At 34.2% G+C, this 20685-nt stretch overlaps 1 protein-coding gene and 1 long non-coding RNA gene across 6 annotated transcripts in view; one reads left to right on the top strand and one right to left on the bottom strand.

The window, feature by feature from the left end:
- Positions 1 to 207: 207 nt before the first annotated feature.
- Positions 208 to 1982, bottom strand: LOC112006446 (crocetin glucosyltransferase, chloroplastic). The gene has a single exon (XM_024038718.2). It carries the CDS (start codon positions 1898 to 1900, stop codon positions 512 to 514), a length of 1389 nt encoding a protein of 462 aa, XP_023894486.2. The 5' UTR covers positions 1901 to 1982; the 3' UTR covers positions 208 to 511.
- Positions 1983 to 7967: 5985 nt separating this feature from the next.
- The window catches only part of LOC136070494 (uncharacterized), a 37871-nt gene continuing 25153 nt past the window's right edge, over positions 7968 to 20685 (top strand). For 2 of the 5 annotated variants that reach the window (XR_010631718.1, XR_010631717.1), the window contains exons 1-3: positions 7975 to 8392; positions 8786 to 8886; positions 17632 to 17682. This is a non-coding gene — a long non-coding RNA (uncharacterized LOC136070494). Of the gene's footprint in view, positions 8393 to 8785; positions 8887 to 17631; positions 17683 to 19777; positions 19890 to 20685 lie in introns of all 5 variants that reach the window. The other 3 variants (XR_010631716.1, XR_010631715.1, XR_010631714.1) reach the window with 2 other exon arrangements.

The following is a 20685-nucleotide window of genomic DNA, read 5'->3' as shown; positions in this document are numbered from 1 at the left end:
AAATGGATAAGAACTTATCAAACCCTTTATAGCATTGTCTATACACAAAACTTCAATACCAACTTTTTGGAGGACTAAGAATACATTTTTTATTGATTAGATAATATTAAGAAAATCCATAGCAAGGCTAATTAAGAATTATTTGTCATTGTTGTTGTTGTTGTTGTTGTTTTTTTTTTTTTTTTTTTTTTAATCCAGGCAATAAAATTTTGATCAATCTTTTCTTAATAAGATATCTATAGAGCACAGTAGCACACGCAAGCTAACTTCACAATAATCCATATGAGTATGCAAACTCAACTTGAAATTGAAAAGGCTTTTAGAAGGCTCACAAGGAATGATTTATTGTTTCCTTTGCAGGCAGTGAACTGTGTACTTGGGCCGCCAACATCTGGTCATCCGTTTTATTGCTCCATTTCCAATGAAGTGTGTGACAGCATGAGATTGCAAGCTTCCTTCACATCTTCCACAGCCTCACCCTCCAATTTCATTTTCATAGCGTTGCTGTCCATTAATCTATGTGAAACCTTTCCATGAAAAGCTTGAAATGGGTGTGTGAAGAACCACCCTCCTTCACAGCTTGCACAGCCAAGCTTTTCCATTTCTTAGCATTCCTCCTTATCTCTTCCCCTTTCTCTGCAGCTCCCATCACCATCTCCAAGCACCTCTTAATTTCTGCCCTCTCCACAACTTCTTCTTCATTCACCTTCGCTTTAATTCCAGTCCCCCACACCTCCTCCACCATCTTGGCATTCATAATTTGATCTGAAAAATGTGGACAAGCCACCACCGGCACTCCGGCTACGATACTCTCCAAGGTCGAGTTCCACCCGCAATGTGTCAAGAAACAGCCCACTGAATGGTGACACAGCACCTCAACCTGTGAACACCATGGCACTATTAACCCTTGTGTTTCTTCCTTCAACTTATTCTTTATCGTGTCCTCTATTTCTGATCCTCCGTTCTCTGAAGCTCGAATTACCCACAAGAATGGACGGTCGGTTTCAACTAGTCCATGAAAAATCTCTTCCATTTGCTTTCCTTGCAACGTAACTAGGCTTCCAAAAGACACATAAACCACCGAGTTATTTGGCTTTGAGTTTAGCCAATGAAGATAGTCCTTAGAGCTCTCAAACAAGTCACATCCAAACGGGGAACCGGACTGGTCTTTTGTGTCGAAAAAAGTTGATGGAACCAATGGTCCGATTGGTATTAAATTCAAATTAACAATGGCTTCGATTGCTGCTTCTTCTAGAGCATCAAAGGTGTTCAGTAACACACATGGGTTAGGATCTTTTTCAAGGGTTTGGATATGTTCTTGAATGGTAGGTATGACTGAATTGTGTGGACTAGTTGGTAAGAGAAACGAAGGTAGGTCCGAGGAAGCAAATGGTGGCAATCCTTTGAACTGTATAGAATTTGGGGGGCTATTTTCATAAATATGATACAGACCATCATGGGTATTGAAGTATTTCTGGTAGATAGCAAGTGCTGCAGTGGACTGAATGCTGAGAAAAGCAGAAGGTATACCCATATCACGTGCCACATCAGCAGCCCATGGGAGAAGGATGGTGTAGACTAAGAAGGTGACCTTGTGATGCTCGTCATTTGAGAGTTTAACAATCAAGTTGGTGAGTGTTTGTGAGCCGACACGCTTGAACTCGGACATGATGTGTTGTGGGTCGCCAATTGGTTTGTTTCCATCATCAAAGCCATCGGAGAAAGAGGCATAGGATAGGCCCTCAAGTGAAGGGAATTTTTTTATTTGTTTGAGGCCGTGGACGGTGGTGGCAAAGGTCACACGTGCACCGCCGTGTATTAGGCGTATGGCGAGTTGGAGAGTAGGGTTGATATGGCCTTGGCCTGTGCAGGATATGAGAAGGAAGTGTTGGCTGTTCATGCTCGTTTGATTTCTCTCTCTCTCTCTCTCTCTCTCTCTCTTATATTATAAATTGATTAGTGTTCAGTTGCTTAATCAATGGCAAACTTTTCTCTTTTATCCATCATTTTACACAAATTGACATATTTTTAAAAAGTAAAAGGGAAAAGATATCAAGATGGTTTAATTGATAAGACTCAAGCACTTTGTTTAATCTACTTAAATTCAAATTTCATTGCCAATAATCCTTCGTTAGTGAATATTTATAAGGATTGACTTACGAGTCTTAATATAAGTGCCTTGCTAGAAGTTAGAATAGCTTAACTGACTCTCAAAATTTTTTTCTTTTTAAGTGAAAAGATAATGTTGTCCATGATTTAATCATTAATTGGCTTTGCAGCTTTTGCTTTTTTATTAGTGGATAAGTGAAAAAAAAAACCATGCTCGATTATTTTTTTCTCTTTCATTTTTTCTTGACAGTTGATTAGCTGCACATGTATTGTCTATTATGGCGGCTGTTGAAATCCGAGTTTTTATCCATGGAAAAAGTCGCTAGGTCGTTATCAATAAATGGAAGTCATCATTCTCCTCTAATCTACAATTTTTCTGATATCAGTGTCGTACTCATCCACACCAAACCTTTACAATTGGGTCCGTAACTTATTGACAATATCAAATGCTTAATTTGAATATCCTTCACTTGGAGATACCGCGTAGCCTTCTGAACATACACAATGGCGATTTTTTTTTTTTTTTTTTTTATGTGAGCCGACACGCTTGAACTCGGACATGATGTGTTGTGGGTCGCCAATTGGTTTGTTTCCATCATCAAAGCCATCGGAGAAAGAGGCATAGGATAGGCCCTCAAGTGAAGGGAATTTTTTTATTTGTTTGAGGCCGTGGACGGTGGTGGCAAAGGTCACACGTGCACCGCCGTGTATTAGGCGTATGGCGAGTTGGAGAGTAGGGTTGATATGGCCTTGGCCTGTGCAGGATATGAGAAGGAAGTGTTGGCTGTTCATGCTCGTTTGATTTCTCTCTCTCTCTCTCTCTCTCTCTCTCTCTCTCTCTTATTATAAATTGATTAGTGTTCAGTTGCTTAATCAATGGCAAACTTTTCTCTTTTATCCATCATTTTACACAAATTGACATATTTTCAAAAAGTAAAAGGGAAAAGATACAAAGATGGTTTAATTGATAAGACTCAAGTACTTTGTCTAATGCACTTAAATTCGAATTTCATTGCCAATAATCAATAGTTAGTGGATATCTATAAGAATTGACTTACGAGTCTTAATATAAGTGTCTTGCTAGAAGTTAGAATAGCTTAACCAACTCTCAAATTTTTTTTCCTTTTAAGTGAAAAGATAATGTTGTCCATGATTTAATCATTAATTGGCTTTGCAGCCTTTGCTTTATTATTAGTGGATAAGTGAAAAAAAAAACCATGCTCGATTATATTCTTCCTTTTCATTTTTTCTTGACAGTTGATTAGCTGCACATGTATTGTCTATTATGGCGGCTGTTGAAATCCGAGTTTTTATCCATGGAAAAAGTCGCTAGGTCGTTATCAATAAATGGAAGTCATCATTCTCCTCTAATCTACAATTTTTCTGATATCAGTGTCGTACTCATCCCCACCAAACCTTGACAATTGGGTCCGTAACTTATTGACAATATCAAATGCTTAATTTGAATATCCTTCACTTGGAGATACGGCGTAGCCTTCTGAACATACACAGTGGCGATTTTTTTTTTTTTTTTTTTTTTTTTCAATGTAGTTTAGTTAAAAATATTAGACAAAAACAAAACGTAAAAGTTTTTGGCAAATATACACAAGTCATATACTCTCGCAGACACTGACACTTGATAAAATTATTACTATGCTCCTAAATCCATGGCTCAGTTCCTTTTGTCTAACCCATGCATGATAAAATGTGTTCTGGGCTTTATTTTGGGACTGGGCCTCTTAGCCAAGTCAAAACGATGAGATAAGGTCACCATATCTACAATCAGATTAGAGATCATGGGTTGACGGGGGTAGGTTTGGCTGGAGAAAGATGCATGTGGTCATGTGGTCTTCTGCTGATGTGGCAACCTGATTCTTAGCCACGGTCACTAGGGAGCACACAAGTCAAGAAATATGGGCTACTTCAGCTGGTGCAGGATTTGAATTTCCTCGCGTTTTAGTCAAAAGGCCCAAAACAGTAGCCACTAAATGCCCAATTTTAGACTATTTGCATAAATCCAAAAATTACTCGCATAAGGAGACGTGGCAAAATAGGCGGGTTGGTTCAATTGGATTTGAGGATCAAACCGGTCGCAAGTTAAAATGAGTAATTTTTAATCGAGTTGCAAGTTGGGTTGGGTCAAGTTTACCCGTATTTTTCAAATCAGTTTTTTTTTTTTCAATTACAAAAATAAATCAATGACAACCTATTTAGAGAGAATAAATAAAATCAATTAAGTAAATGAATTGCACTTAATGTCATTTATTAATATCTTTTCAATTCTGATAATTTTGAATATGACAAAAATTATTTATAGTCATAAATTCATGATAGAAAAAGTCTTCAATATTAATAGTTTACTGTTAAAATGTATATAATTAAAATTTTACATCTTCAAAAAGAGATAGATCTTAAAACAAACAAAAAAAGTAAGCTAGCAAAGTAGCAAGTTATCAGTCTTCTTAAGTGCACATATTCCTGTTGCATTTAAAATAATAGTAAAGTTAGATTACTTAAAAAAATAAACTAACTGGGAAAGGAAGCTTTGTGTTTTATTAGTTTGATTCAACTTTTAGGTTTGCCGTTTGTGGCTTTGTGCATTGTTCATTTGTTTGTGCCTTTGACTTTGGTCCTTCGGGGTTTAGACAATGGACTACAGCTCAGTTGAATGATATATATATATATATATATTTTTTTTTTAATGGTTGTCTTGACTGATGACTCTTGACAGCCTTAGAGCATTCGCATCAGTTCGTGTATTTTACACGCCCATTTTTACACTAAAAACCTACTTTTTCTATTTTACACATCCTCTTTTACAAATCACCCACATCAATTCATCTATTTTATCACCACTTTTATTTAAATAATCAATTTTCTCCATTTTTTTATTATTTCCTCAACTACCTTCTTATTATAGGCGCGCACTCTCTCTCTCAGCTCATTTTTTTCTCAACCATCATTTTTTCTGATTTTGCTCTCTCTCTCTCTCTCTCTCTCTCTCTCTCAGCCCATCTCCCTACCCATAACCCATCTCAATACCCACGAGCTCCGCTGCGCAGCTCCGATCCAAGCTCCGTTGCGCAGCTCCGATCCAAGCTCCCACAAGCTCCGCTGCCCAGCTCCGATCCAAGCTCCGCTGCGCAGCTCCGATCCAAGCTCCCACGAGCTCCGCTGCGCAGCTCCGATCCAAGCTCCGCTGTGCAGCTCCGATCCGATCCGTAGCTCCGATCCAAGCTCCCACGAGCTCAGATCCAAAGCTCCATCCGCAGCTCCGATCCGAGCTCCCACGAGCTCCGATCCGCAACTCCGCACCACCACTCCGCTCCGCAGCTCCGATCCAAGCTCCCACGAGCGCCGATCCAAGCACGCCGATCGGTTTGGATATTTTTTTTTTTTTTTTTTTTCAATGTAGTTTAGTTAAAAATATTAGACAAAAAGCAAAAAGTTAAAAGTTTTTGGCAAATATACACAAGTCATATACTCTCGCAGACACTTGACACTTGATAAAATTATTACTATGCTCCTAAATTCCATGGCTCAGTTCCTTTCGTCTAACCCATGCATGATAAAATTGTGTTCTGGGCTTTATTTTGGGACTGGGCCTCTTAGCCCAAGTCAAAACGATGAGATAAGGTCACCATATCTACAATCAGATTAGAGATTCATGGGTTGACGGGGTAGGTTTGGCTGGAGAAAGATGCATGTGGTCATGTGGTCTTCTGCTGATGTGGCAACCTGATTCTTAGCCACGTGTCAGCTAGGGAGCACACAAGTCAAGAAATATGGGCTACTTCAGCTGGTGCAGGATTTGAATTTCCTCGCGTTTTAGTCAAAAGGCCCAAAACAGTAGCCACTAAATGCCCAATTTTAGACTATTTGCATAAGTCCAAAAATTACTCGCATAAGGAGACGTGGCAAAATAGGTGAGTTGGTTCAATTGGATTTGAGGATCAAACGGGTCGCAAGTTAAAATGAGTAATTTTTAATCGAGTTGCAAGTTGGGTTGGGTCAAGTTTACCCGTATTTTTCAAATCAGTTTTTTTTTTTTCAATTACAAAAATAAATCAATGACAACCTATTTAGAGAGAATAAATAAAATCAATTAAGTAAATGAATTGCACTTAATGCCATTTATTAATATCCTTTCAATTCTGATAATTTTGAATATGAAAAAAATTATTTATAGTCATAAATTCATGATAGAAAAAGTCTTCAATGTTAATAGTTCACTGTTAAAATGTATATAATTAAAATTTTACATCTTCAAAAAGAGATAGATCTTAAAACAAACAAAAAAAGTAAGCTAGCAAAGTAGCAAGTTATCAGTCTTCTTAAGTGCACATATTCCTGTTGCATTTAAAATAATAGTAAAGTTAGATTACTTAAAAAAATAAACTAACTGGGAAAGGAAGCTTTGTGATTTATTAGTTTGATTCAACTTTTAGGTTTGCCGTTTGTGGCTTTGTGCATTGTTCATTTGTTTGTGCCTTTGACTTTGGTCCTTCGGGGTTTAGACAATGGACTACAGCTCAGTTGAATGGTATATATATATATATATATATTTTTTTACTAAACTCCATTCAACCCATTATTAATATTTCATTCAGAACGCTATATATGTTTCTCAATATATGCTCTAGGATAAAAAATCAAGTAAGAATTCCATCTCACCAGAGACCATTTATCACTCCAACCAACAAAGAAATTCAAACTCTACACAGTCGCGATTCCAAGCCCACTTGAGTCAGAGAGGACTTGGAGAGGGACAGAAAACCTAATCCATTTTAAAGAACCTTGACTAATAACCAATGAAATTTCCGTCTAAATACGTTGGCACTTAATTTTGACAGGTAAGAAAATTGATATATCTAGACAAGTCAACCAATTCAGCAAAAAAAGAAAAAAAGAAAAAAACATATATAGCGTTGATATTGTCAACCTAATAAGGACCCACAAAATTAATAGAGGCCTATCTACGACTGCAAGACACAAATATATTTGACTTGCAGTTGCCAAATTACCGCAGGATCAAATTCAAAGCTGAATCATAAAGTTGGATAAAACAATCGAATCCAATTATTAAATTTCTCTGAAATTTTTTATTAAAGCTTATACCAATAATTAATTTTAGGTCTACAGCTTCAACAAAATAACAAAATAATAAATAAATTAGTGTTTGATATTTTTGTGACTCATTCGATAGTTTGTATGGCTTCTAAAGTAAAGTTTGTAGTATTCTTTATAGGGAAATGTTAACAGGGTAATGTAAAATATGAGTTATTAATAGTGGGTAATTATTGAGTATGCTCGAGTACCATAAATGCGTACTTCCCTCTCTTATAAAACTGTGATTAAAATCCATAATTCATATGAGAGGAGAGAATATATATTTATGGTACTCATGAAATATTCAATAATTTTCTACTAATAATAGAGTTTAACTAATAAAAATTTGGCATAAATTGATAAGGGGATTGAAAATACTATTGAAGTGACAAGTATAACTCAAAAAGTTAGCTCCATTAGTTTTAGCTCCACACTCTATAAAACTAGCAAAAAATATGACATAAAGCAAAAAGATTTGGCATAAGCTATTTCTTTATGTTGCCCATTAACACTATCCTTCTAAATAATTTTTTTTAATGTAAGTAAAAGTGTAAAACCATAAAATAACCATTAAGTAAAACAACTGTGCTTCATCTGACTTGGAGATCAATTATTTAGTAGAAATATTGAATTTTCAAAAACCAATATTGACCTCGACATCAACTATTGAATTTTCAAAAACCAATTTTTTTTTCTTTTATTTATTGCACTCCCTGTTAAGTTACAAAATTTATATCTATCCAGAGAAATCTAAGGGCCCGCAGCGTCACATTCACAAGGTTTAAGTCTATCTGTCTATGCTTGACGATTAGTGTCAGAATTAATGTGTGGTAGAATTTCCAGCAAACATCTATGCTTGACGATTAGTGTCAGAATTAATGTGTGGTAGAATTTCAAGCAAACAAAATAGGATTATAGGAAAGAAGAAAGAAACTCAGTGCAAGACTTTCATGCATGTCCTATATTAGATTTTTTTTTTTTTTGATAATCATGTCCTATATATAGATATTTGTTATCCTTTTTGTTACTTGTATACTTACACAGTCATTTAGTTTAGCATGATCATGGGTTGATCATTCTACCAACCATTGATCGTATTTATTCCTAAGCTCTGCAGTGGAGACCAGTTTGAGGTTCATTGCATCGAAAGCGAGCAACAGGCACAACATCTCAGGTTTAAGCATGTTCATGCTTTTCTATCTTTATCGCATTGCTTCTTGATGCTTCTGCACATTAATATCGAGTAAAGCCATCAGAAAGAAGAATACCCAAGAAATCCCAACAAACAAAAACACATTAAAAATAATTAAAGACACAAATACATATGTCCAGAAACCTATATGTAGAAATGCCCAAAGATATTTATACTACATGAAATACAGTAGCTCGATCTCTTAGTTTATGGGTAGTGAAGCAAGATAGGATTTGTCAATTTCTTCCTACTCAAGTTCTTATAGCATGCTAGCATAGAATTTTTACCATACTAAAACAGAAACTGTTGTTTTTCTAATCCATTCATATTTGACATGTATGATAAGTTACTAATTTCTTTTGGCATGAATCACAGGCTAAGCTTAATAGTTCCACGGATACTGCTGTAACACCTCAAGGTCTTGTGTTAATGTTCCAAACTTACCAGCTGATACCTAGGCTTGTGGGCTATCATAGGTATTCGAGGTCTTCCCCTACTACATTTCCACAGTTCAGCTAGCGTTCACTCATTTCATCACTCATATACACATGCACTCGCTCATTCATGACTTCCACCAAAGAGGGACGTATATGTAGACACCCTATTTCATTCTGCTTATCCTCTCCAAAATCTTTCTCATTTGTTGCATTAATTTTGTTTTAAGCATTTTTTTTTAGTTAGGATTTTAATCATATTTTTATTTACATTAATTTTAATCCTGTCTTTATTCAAACCTATAATTTTAATTAATGAGTCATTTATCATCGATTATTTTTATTTTATTGAAGTTTTTAATTTCAACAAGTGATCTAAAACATAATTTAATGTTTTCCTCCTTACTTTTTTTCTTTTTTTGTTTGAAAAAATATTTACGGTATTTTTGCTTTGATATATATATACACACACACACATACATATTAGAAACTAAACCAAGATTTGTGAAGAATGATTTTTTATTGATTTAGAAATAGATAGACCTCTGTTTATATACAATTTTTTTTTTTTTTTTTTTTAAAATCTTGAGAATCTGTTTATTTACAATTGAGAAAGAAAGAAACTAACTAACTTCTAGTATATCACATATGCAGAGGTAGAGCCAGGGGGGTCAAGGGGGGCAGTTGCCCCCCTGGCTCTTTGAAAAAATATCCTTGAAGTAGGTATATTATGAACTATTCTTTGGTATTTTACCTAGACACTCTCACTTTAATACATGTACAGACCCTTAACGCTAAGAAAGTAGGAAAAAAAAAAAAAAAAAATCTTCTCTTACATACCAAATCATATCACTTTTTTCACCAAATTTACTATTCTTATTAGTTTTATCTCACCATGACATCTTCACCCATTTCATTGCTCCTTTTCTTCTAAATCATTATTTTTAGTTTACTATCACAACACTCTTCTTGTGGAGTAATGCTATGAATACTACAAATTTTACAAATTGACGTATTATCAATCATAAAAAAATTCATTCAAACATTTATTTATTATATTGTTTAAGTGTCAAACATTTTCGTCATATCAGTTTGTAAGTTTTTTACAGTAGAATATAATCGTTTTAGTTTTGAGAAATTCTATGTCCACAACATTTTAACAATACTTTATAACAAATCTTAAATAACAGGTTGTTACTGGTTGTTATTGGTGAGCAAAAAATTAATTTCAGTAGCGGGTTGAAATTTGAACCAATAACAACTTACCATTTATGATTTGTTGTGAAAGTATTGTAACAATATTACTTATTACATTTTTTTCATGGCAATTCAATTAGTGGTCCTCATAAGTAACACATAATTATTAGGAAAAAAAAAATACTTAATGTCCTTTTAATACTATTTTAATCTTGCCTCCCTTAACTAAAATCCTAGCTTTGCCACTGATCACATACTAAACACATGTTGCTTATCTGTACACAAAACTAATCTAAACTACAAGTCGTATATGACTAAAGTATGCTAAGTTGCAATATTAGATGTGTCGTTTTCCTTCATTCGTCTGTGCTTCAAGCTGTGCTTGCTTTTCTTTAGTTTTGCTTCCTTTTCCTTCATCACTCTGACAATACACACATGCGTGCAAACACACACAAATTTAACCAATTTTAAGCCAAGTTATTAATTAGTCTAATTATGCTTAAGACCTTGGTTAAAGTAAATAACATCAATATCATGCACAAATAAAATAACAACGAAAAAAAAATAGCACAGAATATGATAATATAAGGAAAAGCCAATGGATCAATTAACCTATAAGTGATTTTAGCCCCTAAAATTTAAAGTGATCACACATTTAGTTCCTTAGATGACTTGGCCAAACTATAAACTGGATTGAACAAAATCCATCTGAATCAAAGTGCTAGAAAACTTCGAGAACCACTGCCTAGATGCTTGTTTAAGGCCATTAATGTACTTGCCCAATTTACAAACCATCTCCCCCTTATTGTGAAAGCTTGGTGGGAGAGCCATGTACACCTCTTCAGCCAAGTCACCATGTAAAAAAGCATTATTTACGTCAAGTTGGCTCAAAAACCACCCTTTCACAATATCTACAGCCAAGAGACACTTCATAGAAACCATCTTGGCAACTGGACTAAATGTGTCAATGTAGTCAATGCCTTCCCTTTGTGTAAAACCCTAAGCTACAAGTCTAGCTTTATACCTCTAAGTTTTGCTTCCTTTTCCTTCATCACTCTGACAATACACACATGCGTGCAAACACACACAAATTTAACCAATTTTAAGCCAAGTTATTAATTAGTCTAATTATGCTTAAGACCTTGGTTAAAGTAAATAACATCAATATCATGCACAAATAAAATAACAACGAAAAAAAAATAGCACAGAATATGATAATATAAGGAAAAGCCAATGGATCAATTAACCTATAAGTGATTTTAGCCCCTAAAATTTAAAGTGATCACACATTTAGTTCCTTAGATGACTTGGCCAAACTATAAACTGGATTGAACAAAATCCATCTGAATCAAAGTGCTAGAAAACTTCGAGAACCACTGCCTAGATGCTTGTTTAAGGCCATTAATGTACTTGCCCAATTTACAAACCATCTCCCCCTTATTGTGAAAGCTTGGTGGGAGAGCCATGTACACCTCTTCAGCCAAGTCACCATGTAAAAAAGCATTATTTACGTCAAGTTGGCTCAAAAACCACCCTTTCACAATATCTACAGCCAAGAGACACTTCATAGAAACCATCTTGGCAACTGGACTAAATGTGTCAATGTAGTCAATGCCTTCCCTTTGTGTAAAACCCTAAGCTACAAGTCTAGCTTTATACCTCTCTATGGAAGCATCAGCTTTGTACTTGACTTTATAGACCCACTTGCAATAAATGGCTTGCTTACCAGCAGGAAGTGGAGTAATAGTCCAGGTGTTATTAGCTTCCAAAGCGGCTATTTCAGTAGCCATGGCTTCTTGCCATTTTGAATCATTATAGCTTGGTGACAGCAAGTAGGTTCAACAATAGAGGAAATTGAGTTGCAAAAAGACTTGTAAGAAGGTGAGAGGTGGTCATAAGAGAGAAAAAAAGAAAGTGGATGAGCTGTACCTGATTGGTGTAGAACTGAACTTGAGGAAACCTAATTGCAATGATAAGATTGAAGGTAAGAAGGAGGTCTGAACTCTCTGGTAGATTTTCTAAGTTGAATTGGAGGTGGATCAAGTTCTACAAAGGCTTCATTATGTAGGTAATCATCATCCGTTTCATGTTGTTCATTATGAACCTTAACAATTTGGGCTAAAGAATAAAAAAAAAAAACACTAGAATTGAAAGGAAAAGTATGGGAACTAGAATCAGGAGCAGAAATAGATGAAGGAACAGATGATGAGATGGGAGTATCAAGAAAAATATTAGGAGTAGAAGGGGCACAAGGTAAAGGGAGAAGAGGATCACTAGAATCTGAGATAGTAAGAGGTTGTAAGGAATAAGGAAAAGTGGTTTCATGAATAATAACATCTCTAGAAATGAAAATAGAATGAGATTGTAAATCATACAGCTTATATCCTTTAACGTTGAAGGGATATCCAAGAAAAACACACTTCCTAGCTCTAGGAGAGAATTTGTGTCTAGATTGAGCTATGGTAGAAGCAAAACACAAATATCCAAAAACTCTAAGATGAGAATATGAAGGTGGTTTGTGAAATAAGAGTTCAAATGGGGATTTACTGTTTAAGAGAGGGGAAGGTATTTTGTTTATCAAGTAAACAACAGTTAATACATAGTCACCCTAGAATGAAAGAGGTAGATTAGATTGAATCCTTAAGGATCTAGCAATAGCCAATATTTGTTGATGTTTCCTCTCCACAACTGAGTTTTGTTGTGGAGTGTAAACATAACTTTGTTTATGTATGATACCATTGCTAGCATAAAAATTAGAAAGTTTGATTTCAAGTGCATTATTAGATTTGATAGACTTGATTTTAGTTCTAAACTGTGTATTAACCATGATATAAAAGGAAATGATTAAAGGTCTAACCTCAGACTTAGATTTCATAAGGAAAATCCAAGTAGCTCCAGTAGCATCATTAACAATAGTGAGAAAATACTTGAAACCTTCCATAGTAGAAGTAGAAAAGGAACCCCATACATCCATGTGTACCAAATCAAAAGAGCAATGAGACATATTATTATTAGAGGGAAAGGGTAATTTCTTCTGTTTAGCCAAAGGACAAACAATACAATGATTATTACAAGAATTATGTGAAACAAGTAAAAAATGACTTAAGGAATGAAGTCTTGAATCAGATGGATGCCTTAGTCTAGAATGCCATAGTGCAGACAAGGAATTTGTAACAAAAGAAATTGAAGAAAAGGCTAAAAAAGAATCAAGATAATGTGTGAAGAGAAAGTCAGCAAGAGAGGGAAAAGCTTGAGACAAGCTGGAACATTGCAGCAGGTAAAGGCCTTCAAGGACATGCCCCACTCCAATCGTTTGCCAGTTGATAAGGTCTTGTATAAAACAATATGAAGAAAGAAAAACAAGGCAGCAAACTTGTGATTTGGTAATCATGCTAATGGATAAAAGATTGAAAGAAAAAGAAGGAACACACAAAACAATTTTCAGGATTTGTTTGGAAGACAGAGTAATGGTTCCAATGTGTGTCACCCTAGCTGTTTCTCCATCAGGCAATTCTACCACAGTTTGTGTAACAGCAGTAATGGTAGTTAATAAATCCTTAGAACATACAATATGATCAGTTGCCCCACTATCTGAAACCCAAATGTCTGATCCATAAGCTTTTCTATTCACATTCTTGGCAGAAAAGATTGAATGTGTAAGATTGGGTTCTAAAAAATAAGGGGAAAATTCACCTGCAACAGCATTGGAGGGCAATTGAGCCATAAAGACGTTGTTGGCCATATGAACATCTTGCCCTTGAGGGGATTGGAAAAGATTTAGTGGCTGTGTATGTGCTTGAGGTCTAAGTAGTGCTAGAAGTTGGTGGTATTAATCTGGTGTGAAGGATAGCTGGGACTGAAATTGGGTCTGAATAGGATAACAAGTTGATTCTTGAGGTTGATTAGTGGCAGAGAACTGATGAGCTATATGATTCTTCCCTTTGAACCTAAATCCAGGTGGAAATCCATGCAATTTGTAACACTTGTCAGCAGTGTGCCCTAGCTTTCCACAATGAGTGCACTGTGGTCTTTCTTTTCCTTGTGGATGGTTAGAACCATACCTAGAATTGATGTTAGGAATGAAATTTGGCCCTTTTGTAGCAAGAGCAGTAGATTCCACTCTAGCATGTGAGCCAGAACTCCCATTCCTTTGTACTTCCTCTTGGGAAAAAGAATCATTCAACCCCATAAGTTCATCTTAGATTCTTTAACTTGCAACTTGGTCAATTTTTGATTAACTCCACAAATGCATTTGCCACAAGTGCACATAGGGAAGGGATTGAGATTCTGAATCTAATCCCATAGAATTTTCAATTGGGTAAAGAAATCAGTGATAGAGACATCATCTTATGTAAGCTCTACGAGCTCTTTTTACAAGTTGAAAATCCTGGGTCCATTCCCTTGAGATAACTTTTCTCTTATCAGTCCAAATTTTTAAAGTTGTGTCCATGCAAATGATGCTAGCTTGGATTCTTGGTGATACTGAATTGGTAATCCAAGTGCCTACTATGCTGTCTGCCCTAATCCACGGTTGAATCTCTGATGAGGTTTTCACTCTAGGAGATGAAAGAGTAAGAGTACCATTGATGAAGCCCAACTTTTTCTTTGAAATCATGGATCTCCTAACTGAACAAGCCCAAGCTTGGTAGTTTTCACCAACTAGAAGCTGAGAAACAAGAACTGTATCAAGGCTTTCTCCATGGTGCAAGAATAAAGGATCATCTGCTTGAGATGAGTCCTATGAAAAAGGGGATTGTTCAGAAGTTGAAGGATTGGCCGTGACAACAGCCATTGAAGGAGCTTTAAGCTTCAGGGAATGAAAGGAAAAAAAAAAAGGGAAATTGAAACGGAATTGAAAACCCTAGAGAATTTGCTCTGATACCATATTAGAAATTAAACCAAGCAGATTTGTGAAGAATGATTTTTTTATTGATTTAGAAAGAGATAGATCTCTGTTTATATACAATTGAGAAAGAAGAAACTAACTTCTAGTGTATCATATGCTAAACACTTGTTGCTTAACTGTACACAAAACTGATCTAAACTACAAGTCGTATATGACTAAAGTATGCTAAGTTGCAATATCAGATGTGTCATTTAGACATGTACTGTCAGACCAGTAATTCTTCATTCTTTTGTGCTTCAAGCTGTGCTTCCTTTTCTTCAGTTTTGCTTCCTTTTCCTTCATCACTTTGACAATACACACATGCGCGTGCGCACACACAAATTTAACCAATTTTAAGCCAAGTTATTAATTAGTCCAATTATGTTTAAGACCTTGGTTAAAGTAAATAACGTCAATATCATGCACAAATAAAATAACAACGAAAAAAAATAGCACGAAATATGATAGTGTAAGGAAAAGCCAATGGATCAATTAACCTATAAGCGATTTTGCCCCTAAAATTTAAAGTGATCACACATTTAGATCCTTAGATGACTTGGCCAAACTATAAACTAGCCCTATAGGGGCTAAATCAATCATTTTAAGTTTTTTTTTTTTTTTTTTTGGAACTAAAAACGGTAATGTTAAACTTTAGTGACTACATTCACTCATGAGCTTAAGCTTAAAACCATGCCACTACAAAGGCTTCACCACCAACCTGAAGGAAACTAGATTCACTAATGAGTTGAAGTTTTACAGTATTAGAATAACCATATTCTGAATTGCTATAACCCAATAGTACTTATTAACATTATCCAATGTAGCTTCGAATCTAAGAGCTCTTCAATGGCAGAACCCTGTTGAACATGAACAAGCCACTTATGAATCCAAATATCCACTTGAAGCTTTGACTTCCCGCAACAAATTATTCTAGATGCAGCAGTAACTTCTATAACACCAAATCTTGAGTTTCTTCAAACTTAATCACTAGAAGAGGCTTTCTGAGAGCTTGGCACATGTGAACCTTAGATGTACATTAAAGGACTCTCCAACCACTAGATGTTAATGTACTTATTAACATTACCCAACCTCTAGATGCATCACGATTCAAGTGGTCGTGTTCACAAATTGGTGATTCAACTCTAGACTTGTTAAAGGGGTCAAATTTGAACATGAGTGAGGGAGATATTTCTTTTAATTAATTATTTGATGGACACGACCCTCATGATCAATCTTTAAATTGAAATTTTGTGTTTTGTTCTAATTGTTAAACACTTGACTTCCTTGTATTCGTAGTTATTATTACCTACTCGATATATATTATTCACTTGTGTTGATTGTGTGCAAGCTTGTGTGGGTATTGGCATGGTGAATTTTGTGGTTATATGTGTGATTTAATATAGGACTAGTTTGTATATCTAGCATTCCAATTGGTCGGAGGCTTGGTTGACCCCTCCCATGTAATGAGAGTTTTCATGTAATCGACCAAGCTTATCATTGGGAATTTAGTTCTAGCCAGATGCTTTTATATTTTGTCCATGATTTTTACCTTTTTGCATTTTTGTTTGTGGACTCACTTAGATCCATATGGTACAACTAGCCTTGTTATATGCACTATGTACGTGAGATGAGACTTTTTTTTTTTGGTGGGTTTAGTGTCATAACTTTCTATTTATCTCAATTTCTAGATTATGGCACAACCCAAAAATTAAATAAAAGAAATCGGTGAGTCTTGATAAAGCAAAAAAAAAGAAAAAAAAAAAAAACGTAGGAACATGATCTTGAATGAAATATACAAAACGGGCTGAGAATTTTTTTTTATATTTTATTTTATTGTGGATAGGTTTGTTGGAGTATTTCTGAACCACATAAAAGTCTAATTCAAAAAGAAGAATTTTCTTATAGATAGTATAGGACAAAAACAAATATTTAAAGGTATTTTATTTTGTTCTTAAACTTAATTTCAAATGAATTTTTATGGTATTTTGTTCTTCAATTTGAATTCAATTCAGTTTTCATGGATTTTCCAGCTAACTTTTAAGGTTAATGATTAAAGAAAAAGGTGGGGGAAAGCAAGAAATGAAGAAAACTGAATTTGTGTAGTTTAAATGGCTTTTTAAGACCATTGAATTTTTAAAATATCACATATCTTACCGCATTTTCAAATTCATTTTTATGGTATTTTGTTCCTCAATTTGAATTCAAATTCAGTTTTCATGGATTTTCGAACTAACTTTTAAGGTTGATGATAAAAAGATAAAAATAAAAAGTTGGGTAGAACAAGAAATGAAGAAAATTGAATTTGTGTAGTTTAAATGGGATTTTTAAGACCATTGGATTATTTAAAATATCACATATCTTACCTCTTGATTAAATTGGAGGATTTAAATGAGAGGGATCTTTCCCATGAAAAAGTATGAAACATCTTAAGGTGGTAGTCTTGAGTAGGTTTTCTAGGGTGAGAAATGAGAATGAAATATTTTAGAGAGAGGCTTGTTGCATTGGTGAAGAAGGAAAAATCTGGGAAGAGCAGAGTATGAAAATCTCAAAGAAAAAAAAAAAAATCAGATGGAGAACAAAGAAGAGCCTAATTAACTATCGAAGAAACACAAAGAATAATAAAAAAAATCTTCGTTTGCTTGTGTTTTTTTTTTTTTTTTCTTAAAAAAAAATTCATTTCATTTTTTAAATGTTTTTGATCTTAGGTTTAATTTTGAAAGATATGGAGAAACATTTGGAGGAACATCAGAGTCCAGGTGAGGAAATCCAAATCCTTTTAAACTCATTTACACTTGAGTACTCAAAATTTCATACATACGCTTAGCTTATCTCTCTTCACCACAAGCATGACACTGTAAATACCCAGATTATTTGATGAACAATATGTCTAGAGGTATAATAAATTTCACATCTACCAAGTAGCAAATTGTTATTGATGGGTGAAAATGTTATGTGTGTGGTAGGTTCAGATGGAAAAAAAAAAAAAAAAAAAAATTAACTCAATTATTGTGAAATTGTGTATGTTGCGTTACTCTTCCTTAATACAAAATCACATCGAATCCAGCTCTTCCATAAACAAACAAACACCCAAACCCTACCCATAAGAACCTCCAAAGCCAAATCCATCATAGTATAGATAGGCTTAGGGTCATCAGCAATGAGCTTCCTGAGAGTTGAGAGTTCCACTGTTCCTACAAGTTGCCGCGTGAAGCACCACAAAAGTCATAAGAAGGGGGCTAGGTAGTAGGTATGTATTACTAAACTCGAATATGTTTTTGTACTTATTTATTGATTGGATGCCTTGATTGTTGGATTGAAGTTGAAAAAAAGACACATAACTTTCCAAGAAGTGACCCAATTTATTTTAAGACAGCTCCAATCGAACCCTTCTTTCAGAATAAGGTCCAAAGAAAAATAAAATATTTGAAATTCAATCCCCACTTATACAAAAAATCGATTGATATCTTAGTCTGACAATAAAGAGCTATTATTAGGAGTGAACGCTATAAGTTAAAACTTTCTCTAAAAGAAAAAGTTAATAAAACAAGTTGATGTAGTATGCTTTACATAATAAAATTGATCTTACTTCATTACTTGCTCTTGTTAATCTCATTATTGTTATCATCATGTCATTTCTATTATTCATTTTTGTTTTATAAGAATTCCTATTATTCATTGGTTTGTCACATGATGTAATTTTAATAAACCATGCCATGAAAAAAAGAAAAGAAAAAAAAGAAGTCACTGCTTGTTTGTGTTATTCTTATATTCAAATAATAAATTCGTGTCCATTAGATAATAAATTAAACTTTAAATTACCCTTACTAAATAGAGAATAGTAAACACCGCAAGCAGTTTAATTGATCCAAAACTTGTCCTTGGAACATAGACTAATTTACCTAACCACAAGGTTTTTTTTTTTTTTTTTTTTTTTTTGGGTGAGAAACAACCACAAAGTTAATTATAAATGAAAAAAATATTATATTTCTAGTTTCCCAAAAAATTATCAAATAAAAGCCGTAACTACTAAATTTTCCAAAACTCCACAATTTAAATTTTTTTTTTTTAATTCTCCAAGGGCATCAAATAACAATGTTCAAAAATTGGCTGTCTCCATTGGGATCAAAACTTAAATATTCTTTTTTCTTCTTCGAGGCATCAATGTGTGCACATTGCCATGTGATGCCCCTAGGGAGGAAAAAGATTTCCCTTCAAACTAGTTTGAAGAGAAACTCTTCAAACTCAGTAAATATCATTTAATTTGTTAGATATAAATTTTGAAAATCTAAATATGGAGTTGCATGTTCTTATTATATTCTCCATGTTTGCAAAATTTCAAGAAGATCAAAGATCTATAGTTATGTTATTAATCAAATGTTTAAAATTTAAAGATTTTGTGTTCTAAAATTATGTATAAAAAATAAGTTTAAAGATCAAATAGTAAATAACATCTAATTTAAATGAAATTTGACATGCATGTTAAGAACGTAAAAATCATAAAATTCAACAGTAAAATTTTCAAAATTCACATCTGAAGAAATTCTATCTCAATTATCTTTGTAATGAAACAAGATTGTAAACTAAGAAAATCAGTGAGAAACAGTGAGAAAATGAGATCAGAGAGAAAAAGTAGGGGAGAGAGAGAGAGAGAGAGAGAGAGAGGAAAACTTTATCAATGAAAGAGCTGAATTGATTGCTTAATTACATCAAAGATACATATTCATATATAGAGTTACAATTGTTGCTATAACAGAATAGATTAGATCCAAACTATGCACCTAAATTCACAAATCAATAACTACTCGCCATAACTACTCTTTGCCCCGACAACTGATATTTGAACATCCCCAGGACGACATTGTTTGATACACTGTGAATAAGCATCGGTCATTAATTGAAACGGTGCGCATCACTTAGGCTTTTAATGAAACGGAGTGCATCATCTTCTGGCTTTAATGAAACGGTGCGTACTACGATTCTTTACTGTGAGCTTCATCTTCAACAACATCCACTAAAAAGACATAAAAGGAATTTGAAGAGTTTTCTTCAAACCTTTTCCCCTAGATAGTTAATCTTCTTTTAAAAAAAAGGTTTTATTTTTAAAATTGTGAGTTTTGGCAAATCCTAGCTCTCTCAACCTCATGATTTAGTGAAATATGAATTGAGTGTTTTGGTTATAGATGATTTGTGCTCAAACGTTAAGTTTGGGCATTAGCAACCCTATTGAGGACAAAACTCAAATCTCTTATACCCCTTTAGATGCATGGTTTCCATTTCATACACATGACATGAACTCTTTCTTTGGTAAAAATAACTTGATTCTTTTTGGGATAGTAGAAATTAGGTTGAACCACCTCTAGTGGCCTATTTGGGTTTGGGAGATCATTAACTTTGTTTTGATTCCTATTTTAACTTGAAAAAATTTGGTATACATTTGTGAGTTTGGTTAACTAATTCTCATTTGCTTATTTAAGTTGGTTAAAGAAAAATCTTGCTTATTTGCATAATGTTTTTCTCTCACATCTATATTTCTATACCTAAAAGTTGAAATGTAACATTTATTATTGTTACACTCCTATTGAGCCATATCAGCAGTCATATTATTCACTTATTCCAACATTTTCTCTCTCCTTTTGAATTATTTGTTTTTTTTTTCCCTTTTATTAAATCCATATTTTGTCCACACAACAAGATGAACTCTCTCTCTCTCTCTCTCTCTCTCTCTCTCTCTCTCTCTCTCTCTCTCTCTCTCTCTCTAT

This window comes from Quercus suber, unplaced genomic scaffold (genome assembly GCF_002906115.3).
Source record: "Quercus suber isolate HL8 unplaced genomic scaffold, Cork oak 2.0 scaffold_237, whole genome shotgun sequence".
Lineage (NCBI taxonomy): Eukaryota > Viridiplantae > Streptophyta > Magnoliopsida > Fagales > Fagaceae > Quercus > Quercus suber.
The sequence above is the reverse complement of the archived record's forward strand: the minus strand, read 5'-3'. Positions and strand labels throughout refer to the sequence as shown.